We start from the raw sequence: 16024 nt of genomic DNA, 5'->3' as shown, positions 1-16024 counted from the left end.
GTGTGAGGTGGGATAGGAGAGACCAGATTTGAATAATGACCTGGAAATTCACACCGTAAACCTGCTTGGCAGTCAGGAATTTTTTTTTTTTTTACAAAAACAAACTAGGTAGCACAGAGACCGCTCAAACTATTTCGGAATGATCATAGCACTTGGAAACCCATTAGTGATGCTTTGTCATGAAAAAAGTGATAACATTACCTGAATTAGGTGCTTATATACAGTACCAGGACAGAGGGTACATTAATGTAGGTGGAAAGTGTCACGAGACAGATATTGTCAAGGGCAATTAAGAGGGGTATAAAAGACTGGATCAAGCGAGAAAAATTAGAGTAGTGCTTAGATAGGCATAGCAAGAAACACTGACAGTCGAGTAATAGTTGTAATGTGAGAGGAAGTAAGTATGTTTCGGAATAAAGTTTCCAGTTATTCCAACTATCCATTTGATCAAAATATTATAATTTCTAATTATTTTTGATTAATTCAAGATTGTTCAGCTTAATCAGTGTCATATATCATGAAAATAACAAACTAATCAAAATCAGTCTTTCCAATTATTACTATTTTTAATTTTTCCAAATATCCAAGTCTTGTGAAAATAATTGATTAGTTGAAAGTAATTGATTAATAGGTTTGATGATTAATCAATTAGTAAATTCTCCTAATTGCCCACCACTATATATAAAATGCCAAAAACAAATGACAAAATATACAAGAAATTTAAATTTGTTTAAACTATACTAAACTAAAAATAAATACAATGTGACACCATCTTTTGAATAGCACCACGCACAAAATTCTATAAAAATATTTCACACTTTGGGTATTCAAGATTCAGACAATTAGAAAAATAACTACTGTATGTGCAGCAACCATTTCTTTATCACAGAACACAATTTTAAATAGAAATACTCTCCTTCATGGTTTGATAATCTTTATTGATGTAAATATATTACTGAAAAATGGAGTTGTTACAAAAACGTATTTTTCAATAAAGTAAACAACTTTTAATATATAAAAACATTAGAGTATAGCAGTACAATCCAAACACTTTTCTCATGCAGTACTTCCCAGAAAAAAAATTTTTAAGAAAATTTTCACTTTTTTCTAATTCTTTTTCAATGAGCTATGAATGCAGGATGGCATTTCTGCTAGATTTTATACTACGTACAGTAATTACTGACAGAAAAACATACCTATTGGAGTCTAAGAGATCATAGCGAGGTTGGGGGTCTGAATCATCATCATTAACATCATAGCTGGCTCTTGGATCCTAGTTAAACAAATAAGCAGATACATAGTAGAGATGTATTTGAAACTTTACCTAGTATGTTTTGTATTTTGACATTAGTTATAGGTAATGAAAACAAATCTATACGAATTTCTGTTATGTATTCAATAAAGCTAGGTGATTAAATCAATTACCTATATCAATATAACTTGGCTACCTATGAGCATCAATAATCAACTGGTGTTTCCAATTATTGCTCTTTTAGATAATCACAACTGTCCAGTAATCAGAATTCTGATTAATTCAATTAATTTCGTGAAAATAATTAAGCAAGTGAAATTCGTGTTTCTGATTTTTACCATTTTTTGATAATTACAGCTGTTAAAGTAATAAAAGTATTGCCATTATGATTTCTCATCATTTTTTTTGATAAACTCAAGGTGGTTCAGTTTAATCTGTTATTGGCATGAATCGCGAAAATGATCAACTCCTCAAAATTAGGGTATCTGATTGTTACTATTTTTGATTATTCCAACTATCCAAGTACTATAAATATTGGAATCAAGTTTCTTTGTTGTTAAACGCAAGCTGCACAATGGGCTATCTGTGCTCTACCCACCATGGGTATCGAAACATGATTAATAGTGTTAAGTTTCTTTTTTAATTTTTTAATCAACTCTGAGAATAATTGATTATTTGAATCTAATCAATTAACAAGCCTAATGATTAATTGATTAGCAAATTCCAATAATCACTCAGCTCTATGTATTCAAGAAGCGTAGTATACAGAAAATGTCAGAATATCTGTATGTATTAGGAAAGAGTATTCATTTGGTTCTTTATTTTTTCACTACATATGATATCCAAGAACAACAGAGCATGAAATAACTTTGCATTTCAAGATTCATCATGTTCCTGTGAAGGACTCAAAAGAAATTTATCAATAGATATTCATACCAAAAACTAATGCCTGTGAAAACAACGAGACATATATCTAGAGCAAAACACATATGGAATTTGATATGTAATAAATGTTGTCATAAAATCTGTAGTTACTTTAGTAATAATTAAATAATTGGTTTGTTTTCTGTATCACTAAATATTAATTTCCACAAATTATCATAAAAATTTAATTGAACAAATTACCTGATCTGTTTACTGTTGTATGATAAACATTTCAATTAATTTTCATGTAGAAAAAAAAATGGCTATCATGATTCAGAAATTATCTTTATGCAATTAAAACTTTCTCTAAAATATTTTTCAAATAAAACATTTACATAAAATCTGTTTAAATGTAGAAAGATGAATTATTTTATATTCTATTCTAGTCTTAATTGAATGGTTGTTTAATTCAAGTTAAATTCTGGTTTTATTCTCTACCAGGTATACTCTTTGCCAAGATGTGGAAAAGAATTGACAGATCTGGGTGTAAAATTGTGAGCAGCACATCCCAATGGAGGAGAAAGTAGTTGGACAGTGATCCTAACCACAATATATTATAATTTCGATCTCCCTGGTGAAAAGAATTTGGGTAAAATAATGGATGTGCCCCAAGGTGTAGACTGGTTAGGGCATGACAGACCATACACGGCAAGTCAAATGATTCCAAAACTAGAACTCCAAGAACAAACATCGATGTGAGGGAGGGACAAGGATCATATCATTGATAAGTAAACTACAATCCACAAATCAACCACAAGGAACCGACATCCATGCGAGAGTAGAAAAGAGGATCATACCATCTTCACCTCCAGTTCAGCCAACCGGAGGGAGAAATCCCGCCACCAATCTGTCAACAGGGCACATGTGAGCAGAGTGAAAAAATATACATATATATCCCACTCAAATCAAACAGACCAGCACCACCTCAAATGATCGACATAAAGACATTGAGGGGTAGCACAAAAGAAAGATGTAGAGCAACCAACAAGTGTACCTACCATGACCAACAACACTGGAGTAGTGCACTTGAAGCAAATTGAATGAGGGACAAGGGATACCCTGAACATATGTGTGCGGACTTATGTTGATTGGTTCAGTTCTAAATCCAAAACTCAACCACCGAGAACTGATATCCATGCAGGGGTAGGATGAGGGATCCCAGTCACATTACATGTGTGAGGACATGATGTTGATTGGTTCAACTCTAAATCCAAAACTCAATTTCCGTGTGAGGGTAGGATTAGGGACCACAGTCATTATGATGGCACATTCCAAAGCTACAACATCCCCTCGGAACAATGCAGAGATGGAGTGTCCATTTGAGGAGATTTCGTCATCTACACTAGCAGAACATCACCACCCTACTCTCAACCAAATGGAGTATTTATTGTTTATATTGTATACCTCTCATTCAGGAGGATCCCTCCATGATTCACCACCCCAGCAGCTTGGAACTGGAAAGCTGTAAAGACTCTCCTACTCCACCAGAAGAAACAGGGTTAAAAATGCAAAGGAGAGTCCAGAGGAATGTTCACACCAGAGACAGTGCAATGGTTGAACATGAACCCTATCTTGTAAATTAGACCAAACCTGATTTATTCAATCTAAGGAATAGCAGGGATGGGTAGCAATCTCCTTCTGCTTTACCCATGAAGACCATGGGTTAGTAAGGTCTGGAATGAGCATAGTTATGAAGCAAAGATATCATGGGGAATAATCTATAAGCAATTGTATGGAACATCCCATCTCTAGTTTATGTGATTGTACTGAACAGTGTGCATTTTGTGACAATGAAAATTATGAAAGTGAAGTCAACATGGCCTTACAGTGCGGGTTTTAGTACAATTCTAAGTGATTGAAGTATACTTGGACAGGCACCACTTGCCACACAGAAGGATCCTGGTCAAAACATGGGACAAACCCGTGAAAAATAACATATATAACAAAAGAAAGAAAACTTACCCAATTACAGTCTCACCAAAGAGTGAAGGATGGTGAGAGGTGGAAGAAACAGCTACTCAAAGCAGATAATGGGAGATTAATGAAGAAGAAGACAAGGAACAAAAAACAAATCAAATCATAAACTGAACCAAGTGGGTAAGGGAGGAAGGGAAAAATATCATGAACAGAGGAGTGTTGCAAGGGAATGAAACTGCAAGAAATGGAGTCAACAGAAAGAATCCTTGAAAGCAATGAAACAACCCATAGTATGTATGGGACAGAGAAGGTCATCTGGATCTAACTGAGAATAAAGGTGGAAGATTACAAGAAATGAAAATGGTGAAAAGAATATTCGACATGAGCACCCAAAGTGTAGGTTAGTAATACTGATCCAGAACAAAATGAATATACTGAGCCAAAACAGCCTAGAAAACCAGATTTGTGCTGGCCAGGAAGGATCAATTAGAAGGACCTAACCTGGAGTGACATGATAATCAAAATCACCTTGAGAAGAAAACTGACAGAATGAAAAAAACTAAAGTTATAAACTGGATCTAATCCTGTCTGAACGTATCGACAGCTAGGGTAAGTTGATGATGATCTGGAGACCAAAAACAAAAGAGGTAACTTGGAATCGAGAAAGAAGTCAAACACTTCCCATGGAGGAGTACCCCAAGGAGACAGAGCCACTAAAAACTTGAGGACCAAGAGGCCATTCCTTGAGAGAAAGTGTCAGGACTGGAAAGGCGATCTGCAATGTGGGACAAAAGCACCTGGAACATGACACATCAGTAGACATATGTCAAGTGTATGGGTTCAAAAAAGGAGATCCACTGTGTACCACAAAAGGAACAAGAATGAGTGCCCCCTTGGTGAGTAATATAAGCCACAACTATCAAACAGTCAGAATGAAACATGATTAGTCAAATCCAGATAAGAGGAAGATGGACTGCCAGAAGTGACAGGGTATTAACATGGTAAGACTTTTCGTACGTAGACCATTGTCCTGAAGCCTCTTGCTGATCAACCCACACCCACAACTTTGGAGATGAGCATCATAAAAGAGAAACAAATCTGGACAAGGAGGGGAGAAAAACGGTAAACCCGATGACGTAGGGGATATGTTGAATCACCAACGCAGTTAGTCGAAGAGGGAAGTGGGAAAGTTAAGAGGTGAATCCAAAGGAACCGTAGCAAGAAACCATGAGTTGTGCAGCATCTCTTGAAAAGATTGCAAATGTGCCAGACCCAAAGGGAGAAGTGCTTCCATACAAGCCACGTTCCCCAATGCGTTATTCCAGTAACATACTACAAAGATGGATGTATTCCACTTAACATTAGTTAATCAGTAACATACCACAAAGTTGGATGTATTCCATCAAACTTTACTTATTCCAGTAACATACCACAAAGTTGGATGTATTCCATCAAACCTTACTTATTCCAATAACATACCACTTAACCTTACAAATAAATTATGTTACAATGTTTACTACTTACTGCTTATTAAATACAACAGAATTTGTTAGAAATTACACTACTTCTTCGATAAAAGTAAAGCTCATAAATTCGCACTACATCTTCACAAACAGTTTCTTCTATTGTATTTAAAACATGAATTTCATTAAGTTCTGTACAAAAGTCAACAACATTAGTTATTTGGTTATAAACTAAGTAATGTCCTGCTACTTATCCTTTTAAACATTAGTTTTTTGGGTATAAACTTGGTAATGTCATGCTACTTATCCTTTTAAACATTAGTTATTTGGTTATAAACTTGGTAATGTCCTGCTACTTATCCTTTTAAACATTAGTTATTTGGTTATAAACTTGGTAATGTCATGCTACTTATCCTTTTAAACATTAGCTATCTAGTTATAAACTATGTAATGTCCTGATACTTATCCTTTTAAATATTATCTATTTGTTTATAAACTTGGTAATGTCCTGCTACTTATCCTTTTAAACAGTAGTTTTTTGGTTATAAACTTGATGATGTCCTGATATTTATTCTTTTAAATATTAGCTATTTCTTTATAAACTTGGTATGTACTGCTACTTATCCCTTTAAACATTAGTTATTATTATTATTATTAGTTATTATAGTTATATTAAAAAGTGGGATCCATTACACCTAACCTTACTTGTTCCAGTAGCACATTAAAAAGTGGGATCCATTACACCAGAAATCACTGGTCGTTGATACAGTAAAGCAGTTCAGTGTACTTAAAACAATTTTTAAAAGAATTAAAAGTGTAAACATAAAAGTCATGATATTCTTTTAGTTGCATAATCAGTAGCAAAAATGTTACTAGAACAAGTAAGGTTAGGTGTAATGGATCCCACTTTTTAATATGTTACTAGAACAAGTAAGGTTAGGTGTAATGGATCCCACTTTTTAATATGTTACTGGAACAAGTAAGGTTAGGTGTAATGGATCCCACTTTTTAATATGTTACTGGAACAAGTAAGGTTAGGTGTAATGGATCCCGCTTTTTAATATGTTACTGGAACAAGTAAGGTTCAAACAAATAAACAAACTTCCTCTTTTATATATGTATAGAAATATTATATAGCTAGTATTAGCTATAGTTAATAAGAGCTTAACTTAACTTAAAGAGGATTTTGTTTGCTATAGGAAACCAAACAGTTGAACTTACAAATTTTAAAATAACTTCACAATAGCCAGTTTTTTACAAGGCATTTAATGGTGCTATTTATTTTGTATTTGGTGTAGTATTTAATGATGAAATTGGCAATTAATGATAATTGCACCATTTTTTTGTAATATTTGTTTTTGTAATAAACATACAAACATAAGCACGTTTTGCACATAGGCGTTATGGTGGGAGACACTCAGATCACCTTGCTCTCAATTCAGTATTTCCAAAAACAGTTTTCTTTAAATAGTGCTAAGTGGTTTCATAAGTGATTTAGTAATTTGTGAATTGCAAATTATTGTTTAATGATACAGGTGATTATGCCACCCAAGAAACGCCCTTTCTACGGAAAGTCTTCTGCCACTAAAAGAATGCAAGCACAAATAGCAGCTGAAACAGAAGAAGAACGCAATCAAAGACTTCAAGCACAAGCTGCAAGACAGGCTGCTCAAATACAGGAAGAGAATTTGGAATAACGTAAAGTTAGACTTCGAGCTCAAGCTGAAAGGCAGGCTATTCAAAGACAGCAAGAAACTGTTGAACAGCACAAAGCCAGAGTTCAGTCAGAATCATCAAGTCAAACTGAATATAGACAACAAGAAACTTCTGAACAACATCAAACCAGACTTCAAGCACAAAAATTAAGACATATAACTTACAGAGAGGAGAAACATGATGTACGACTTCAGGCTCAAAGAACAAGACAAGCTCAAACACAATCTAATTTCAAATAAAGCTTTGTTTGATTAAATGCTTTTTTATTTCTCGCATCACAGCTTTTATCTACTTACTGAATAATTTGCTGAAAAAAATACTGATCTATACATTTCAAATCTAAATTTTCACTGTGCAACGCCGAGTAACTCAACTAGTATATATATATATATAGAGAGAGAGAGAGTACTACACTGCATCATTAAATTAAATAACATTAGTTTTTTGCTACTTTCTTTGCCATATTTACATTGTTGTACCTTTCCTATCTAAGTCTTATTATTATTATTGTTGAACTTTTTCACATTCACAACCTTGCCTTTTACGGCAGATTTCTGTTTACTTATTGATTCATACTCCATGTGTTTTGTTAACTGATAAGGATTAGTTAAAATGAGAATAGTTTTGTTAAACACACCTCATAGTATATATTATATTACATTTAACAGTCTTATATTTTCATTACAGCTACAGTATTCTAGTTACTGATTGTACAATTCAGGTATTCATTTATTTTCTTACTTCTTAATTTCTGTTTTCCTAAACATTAGTTTTCGGCTGTACTCTTGGTAATGTCCTACTACTCAACTCAACATCTAAACAGTAACATGTCTTGTAGTAATTTATCTCATATGTTATGGTTCTCTAAAGTTATACTGTTGTAGCTGTTTGATTGGTTTTAATTAGCAACAAGTCATTTTTAGTAAAAACTGAGCACAGTTATATTTATACAAGTTATACTGATGTTATAGTGTTCAACAAACTAGTGACAATAACATCCAGACTTTGTGTTTTGTATGAAAGTTATACTTATCATTATTTTATTGTTACTTTCATTAATATTATTGCATATATTTTATCACTCTAAATTTGTAATTTTATTATTATTATTATATTTTTATTACAGAGGTTGTTTTCCATTTTTAGTTTAATAAGTTTATCTAAGATTAACCTAAGTCTCCTAAGCTGTGAGATTCTCATGAGATATTATTGTGAATATGACTAAACATATTGTTGACAGTGAGGATACCCGACTATTGAAATGATGTATTTTAATAGGTATAAGTAAAAGCAAACATAAAGGACATTTGATTAGCTATAATCATTATCAGATAACATTTTTCGTTTAACTCTATGAAGATAGGTTGCTCTGAAGATTAATAATACATACATGTTCCAGTAACATATAAGAAAGTGGGATACATTTCACTTAATCTTACTTCTCCATTAACATGTCACACAGTGGGATGTGTAAAACCATATCTTGTTCTAGTAACATGTTACACAGTGGGATGTGTAAAGCCATATCTTGTTCTAGTAGCATGTTACACAGTGGGATGTACATCCAACTGTGTCACATGTTACTAGAACAAGATATTTACACATCCCACTGTGTAACATGCTACTAGAACAAGATATGGCTTTACACATCCCACTGTGTAACATGTTACTAGAACAAGATATGGCTTTACCTTTTTAACATGTCGTTAGAAGAAAATATGGCTTTACTACTAGATCAAGATATGGCTTTACACATCCCACAGTGTTGCATCTTACTAGAACAATCTATGGTTTTACACATCCAACTTTGTAACAAGCTACTAGATCAAGATATGGCTTTACACATCCCACGATTTTATTCTATATCATACATCTATGTACAATTATGGATAAAGAACATCTACTAAAAATACATCTTTCTAAAAAATTCAGGCAAGAAAAAATGTCAGAGGCTATATCATTAACAGATATTTCTGACACTTATTATTACTACATCTTACAAACCAAATTAATTAAGATATGGCTTTACACATCCGACTTTGTAACATGTTACTAGAACAAGATATGGCTTTACACATCCAATTTTGTAACATGTTACTGGAATAAGATATGGGTTTATACATCCAATTTGTAACATGTTACTGGAATAAGATATGTGTTTATACATCCCACTTTGTAACTAGCAAAGTGAATGAGAGAAAATCATGAACTACAAAATACTGATTCAAAAATATTATCATTATGTAATGCTACATTATGTTGAAGATGACAGTTCAAAGTAAATTCACAAAGAACAATTAAATTTACATATATTTAAGAAAGTATTACAAAAACAAAGCACTGAAACCTAAATATGTAAGCATGAGCACTATTTAAAACATACATAGTTATGAATAAGGTCAGGGTGGTCTTTTTCTAAGCCATCGTCCAAAATTGTCACCACCACACCTTTCCCTGTAGCTCCCATCTTCCATGCTGGTTGTACATTCATATCTAGACCTTGTCCTCGGTTCTAAAATACAAATAGTGAGTGTAATTTCAATATAATCTAGGTAGAAAATAAAGAATACAAGTAGATTTGCAATCTGAATTTCATCAGTAGGACAAAAAGTATTCTTATGTTCTGACCTCTCTGTACAAAGGCACATACACCCATATGCTTAAATAAAAAAAAATCACATGATTAATTTCAAATATTTATTATATTTCAATTATAGATGCAATGATCAATCAAAATATGTTTGTGCTTACATACTGTAACTTTCAAATTAACCATTTCCGAAGACCATATAACAAGAAAGGGTATTATATTTAACCTTTGAGAATAATACAAAATGCAAATTTTCAGTCCTACATTATACTGGCACACAAAACCTTAAGTTTTAGTACATCAACTTAAAATATCTTCTTATTAAAGTAAGCTACCAAAGGACTAAATATATACTGTAGCTAATTTAATATACTACAAGTATGCATTGCCATAAAACAAAAATTCATAATGATTACAGCACACCTAGTCATCAGTTGGATATGTATTATTACACATTGTATCCAATACTGTTAATGAAATTAACTTTAAAGGCAGGATGAAATACAACTTTATGTACAAGACACTTAAATTTAGTAAAAACATATTCAAATAAAACTAGTAGATGGCTTCTGGTTCCTTGTCAAGACACTAGTATGAACCAAACTTCTCCATTATCCTCCCTAACAATGGTTAGAGATCAATGAAAGCCCAATAACCAGCTCCAACAGATTGTAGATTGGCCAAACATCTTAGGCAAACAGCTCAACACACATTTTTGTTTACCTATAGTTGGCAGCAAGATGATTGAGGTGTACACCAAAAAACTGTACAAATAACAAAATAATATGAATAGCAAGACTATTCAATAAATAATAATGAATGTTATATCTTAAAAATAATCAAAGTAAATGCAATGAAGAGAAATAACTGAAAAATACTATGAATTTTCAATGAGCAATTAACTTTAAGTCCACACCTTTTCCTGCACATATAATAATCTTAAAAAACAGACAAAAGTAATAAATAAAGCTAAACTCTACAAACTAGCCAAAACACTAAGATATAAAAAACAATCATTGTAAGAAAATTAAGCAATGAAGTTACAGCATTGGTTAAAAGAACAACCAGTTACTAACAGAAACTCACCTAACTAAACTAATGAGATAACAATATATTACTGTTACAACAGCGGAAGTCACGCGACTCTGGGAGCATGCTCGCTGGAGTTTCTAAAAGAATCCTGACTTATCGAAGAACCTTGCGAATGTCCCAGTGTTTGCTAGACACCCTCTTTTTTACTATATAACCCTGGGAAAGAAAGCCAGCAGGAGTTATAGATATGCAGACAGATTGAAGATATGGATAATGGAGTCAAGCGAACAGTAGACACCGTAAGTAAAGTGTGTGAACCACTGTGATTTATAGCATGTGTCATAAAGGTTGTTAAGTTTAAAGTGACTGTGGAAATTCTGTGTATTACAAAGTTGTATCGAGAAAGAATAAATTAGTTTTAATTAAGCAAGGACTTGTATCGCTGAAGTTTCTCAGAGCGGAAATTAAAAAATGAGCAGATACGCAACATTACATAAGAAACTATTACACACCTTACAGTAAATTACTGATAAGAGCAAAACTAATGATGACTGCCATATTAAAGTTATTCATTATTACTTTAAAATGAAAAAATATACACAAAATTTAGTTAAGAAGATACATTATAATGGTGTGTTTGAAAAGGTTGTGATATTCATTAAATTTATTTATCAGACATAATTTATCAATTTGAACAATGCATCCTAAGATTAAAAGACCAGTGGTCTGGCAGCCTCCAGACATTATTTATCTATCTCAACAATACATCCTAAGATTAAAAGACCAGTGGTCTGGGGGCCTCCAGACATAATTGATCTATCTGAACAGTGCATCCTAAGACTAAAAGACCAGGGTGCTGGGGCATCAGGTTTCCTCAAGAAACCTTAAACTTCTAGATGCTCTCTAGACATATTTTGAGGGTTAATTGGAGTTCATTTAAGAGTATGAAAGTTCAAATAAAACACTCAAAAACAACAAAAAAGTATATACATTCACTTATCTTAACTTTCTTTTATCTGTTTGGAAGGAACTATATAGAGTAAAATGATTGTGACTATCTATTTTTCTCTTTTCTTTTATTACAGTGGGCATCATTGGCATTCACCATTAGCTCAGGCCTTCCTAGCATAAATTAATGTTTCTCAATATCTTGATCAATATGGGGCTACATAGATTAATTATATGTAAATTACTGAAATTAGGATGAACTTTAGAAATCAGATGCATCCTATCACAGAGGTCTGCATGGGCCTGGCTCGCAGGCTGGGTAGTAACAAAAAAAAAAGATCCGTGTTCGGGCTTGGATGAGATGACATTTCTCCAATTTATTTATAAAATATTAGGTTTCATCAGGCTTTTTGCTAGATTTTTTCAACTTTGTTTAAAAAAATTTTCAAACTTGTTTCTAGAAAAATGGGAATCTACATCCATAGATCCAGTCAAATAATACTTATTTGGAGGTTTGATTATTCTTGTACTTAGTATTAAATGCACCACTTTAAGGAACATTGTAATCCTTCACATACTGTCTCACACTCCTTTTGTATCAACAAAATTCCTTAAAGTGGTGCATTTAATACCAAGTATAAGAATTATCAAACCTTCAAATAGGTCATATTAAATAGAACCATAATTTCACGTTAATATTTAAATTATTACCTATATATTCTCAATCTTAGCAGGTTGGAACATAAAAACAAGCCATATTGATCTTCCCACGGCCAGCCAATACTGCCCATCTTGTGAGGAATATTTTTTTGGAGTTTTGGGCCCAAGTCAGGTTTAGCGTGAAGAAAATCGGGCATACTTGTCAGACTTGGGACAGATAAATGTATAAAATTTTGGCTCGTGCAGACCTCTATCCTATCATCCTGGACCTAGAGATTTACAATAAACTTAAAACATGATGCATCACCAATACATCATGTAGTATTGCACCTAGGCCTACAGTAGTTCTACCTTTTATTTTGTAGATATGGGTATTTCTAATGAAGTCACCCAGAATGATCATAATGGGAACACTCTTCCATTTCAATTTCTGCAATACTTTATTGATATCAAAAACAACTATTTCTCAAGTCAGGCCCAATTCCATTTGCTCTTCACTGACACATCTCTTGACAACCTTCCTTGGTGTGGGGCTCATTGTCAATATTGTATTCCCATTCAGTATACACACTTAAGCACTTAACAGTTAACCTCTGCAATCCAATCATTCGTGGTCAGAAACTTGTGTTTCTCTTCATCTCGCTTCCAGAAATAGAATTAATTCACACTTCACTTTAAACAGTTTTAAGGCTTACATGGGTACAAGTTGACAATTTTAATTCTTACTAAAGACGATGCCACAAGAGATGGGAAAAGCTGTGAGGAAACATGGAAAGGAAGAGTAGGAAGGAGACCTTCGTTGAGTTGTTAGATTGCTGCAGGAGTTTTCTGTTGGCGAGACACATGCATCTGTTGATCCATGTGGCTTGGGAATGCTTGAGGTGTGACATCAGATGGTCAAAGAGTCATGTGATATATAACTGAGCATCTGTTGATCCATGTGGCTTGGGAATGCTTGAGGTGTGACATCAGATGGTCAAAGAGTCAAGTGATATATAACTGAGCAGGGAGACGCAAATTGAGCTTCTTCGCTCCTGTTTAAAATACTAAAAATGTTTTATTTTAAAATTATGATTAAATTTTGAACATTGAAAATTGACGTTAACAGTATACTTGAACGTTACATTTTGCAAGAGACGGACCTTTTCAGGGCTGGGATCAGTGGATCCAAAGCTTGCTGGAAAATTTTGCTGTGGGAAAATTGGAGTATCCTGAGAAAACCCACTTTCACTGGTTGAGCACTGATATATTCTACACTACCAATGCCCGAGGCTAATAAAAAGATCAAGGCATGTGTGGTTAGTCATTTTTATTCATGGCATTTATTATGTTGAGTGGTGTAAGGTATCACTGCCATGTTTTCGGGGTAGCGGATAATATTGGAAATTGATTAGTTAATGGGGTTTGGTTGACAGATTTCTTGAAGTAATTTTTCGCTAGGGTTGTGAGCCGTGTTCCGATTTCTGGAATTTCACTAATTTGTTGCAGATATTTATGTGGTGTGTATTGGAGGAGCCTGTATGCTATTCATGTTACTAGATTTTGAGCCCTTTCTAAAGTATTGTATCGATTGTGGGACATGCTGATCGTTATCATTGTTTCGTATCTGCTCGTTTGTTAATTTCCGGTATAAATTCTTTCCTAGGAACTTCAGCGATACAAGTCCTTTCTTAATTAAAACTAATTTATTCTTTCTCGATACAACTTTGTAATACACAGAATTTCCACAGTCACTTTAAACTTAACAACCTCTATAAATCACAGTGGTTCACACACTTTACTTACGGTGTCTACTGTTCGCTTGACTCAATTATCCATATCTTCAATCTATCTGCATATCTATAACTCCTGCTAGCTTTCTTTCCCAGGGTTATATAATAAAAAAGAGGGTGTCTCGATAAGTCAGGATCCTTCTAGAAACTCCAGCATGCATGCTCCCAGTTTCGCGTGACTTCCACTGTCATAACACTGCCCCTTCCTTAGTATTGTTCCTCCCAAAAAATAGCCACTGACATTAAACCAATAGATAATTAACATTAACTTAATTAAATGTACAGAATTTACAAACACAAAATTAAAATACAACAAAGTCTCTTGATTTTAGAGGATGTTTCTTATTTTGTACTGGTCTCTGTCTTATTGGCTTCTGCTTTACATGGGATTTATCTGCTCCATCAGGAAATGTCCCATTATTGGTAGAAGTCACATCAGTGGTAATAACTTCATTAACAGCTTCACTGTTTTCCTTCTCAAAACCAGGTAGAGTTTCTTCTTCAACAGTAGCTTTTTCAGGTGACACGTCTTCAGCAGGGTCATTTCTTCTGTTGTTCATTTCCTTCCAACTGAAATATCCTGGACCGTAATAATGCCAACAGGCACCTTTGGCTTACCTCGCCGACCACATTTCATTCGGAAAGTCATGTCTGAGAGACGATCCACTATGTCATATGGGCCTTCCCATGGAGTAGACAACTTAGGAAACTTCCCTTTGGTCTTCCTGGGATTATACAACCACATCTTGTCTCCTGGTACAAAGCTGACTTCAGTAGATTTCTTATCATAACATAGCTTCATGGAATCAGCAGATGTTTTTAAGTTTGAACACACTTGATGATGAATATCATCCATCCTTTAAGATAACACTTTCAGGCAACTCTTTGTAAGGTGGGCATCCTATTATCAGGTCCACTGGCAACCGAAGTTCCAGACCAAACATCAGTGTCTTCATACTCTGCTGTTCTATAGGCCATCAACAGTGGAGGGAGTAAGACATCCCAGTAATCTTGGTGGCTATTACCAAATTTTTCCAATTCCTGTCCCAGTGTCCAATTGTACTTTTCTATCATCCCATCAGACTATGGGTGAAGTGGTGTTGTCCTGGTCTTTCGTATGCCAAACCACTTGCAGCATTCATGAAACACAGCTGCTTCAAAGTTACTGCCTTGATCTGAATGCAATTCGTATGGCATAACAAACCTGAAGAAGAAATCACTAATAGCCGAAGTTACAGTTGTAGCTTCCAGATTTGGTATTGCATATGCCTCAGGCCACTTGGTGAAATAATCCTTCACCACACAAAAGTACTTGTTTCCTGCACGAGTTCGGGGCAATGGACCAGCAATGTCAATGGCTACTCTTTCCACTGGTGCGCTAACTTGATATAACTTCAATGAAGCACATCCCTTATCCTTGGGTCCCCTTTTAGCATAACTTGTACTGCAGGTCCTGCACCCATTCTTCCACATCTTGCCTCATACCTATCCAGTAAAATCTGCCATAGGTGACTCAATGTCTTCTTAACTCCAAGATGTCTTCCTGTTAAACTATCATGGGATTGACGCAGCACAACTTCCTGTAACTTTTTCAGTATAACTGTTCGTCAGGTCATCACTTTCCCATTTGCAGTTTCCCATCTCTGGAGAAGAATACCATCTTCAAGCTTCATCTGGTCCCATTGTACCCAATAGTTCTTTCTCACAGGGCTTAAGCTAGACACCTTCTCCCAAGCAGGGTGCAAAACAC

At 34.2% G+C, this 16024-nt stretch overlaps 1 protein-coding gene across 4 annotated transcripts in view; it reads right to left on the bottom strand.

Moving 5' to 3' along the window:
- The window catches only part of LOC106468227 (furin-like protease 1), a 114075-nt gene that overhangs the window by 47063 nt on the left and 50988 nt on the right, over positions 1-16024 (bottom strand). For all 4 annotated transcript variants that reach the window (XM_022396559.1, XM_022396558.1, XM_022396560.1 and 1 more), the window contains exons 4-5: positions 9656-9784; positions 1197-1273 (exon numbers count right to left, since the gene is read on the bottom strand). In XM_022396559.1, coding sequence (XP_022252267.1) covers positions 1197-1273; positions 9656-9784 — 206 coding nt within the window. The remainder of the gene's footprint in view (positions 1-1196; positions 1274-9655; positions 9785-16024) is intronic.

This window comes from Limulus polyphemus, unplaced genomic scaffold (assembly GCF_000517525.1).
Source record: "Limulus polyphemus unplaced genomic scaffold, Limulus_polyphemus-2.1.2 Scaffold2923, whole genome shotgun sequence".
Classification (NCBI taxonomy): Eukaryota; Metazoa; Arthropoda; class Merostomata; order Xiphosura; family Limulidae; genus Limulus; species Limulus polyphemus.
Note: the sequence above shows the minus strand (reverse complement) of the source record. Positions and strands in the feature narration are given on the sequence as shown.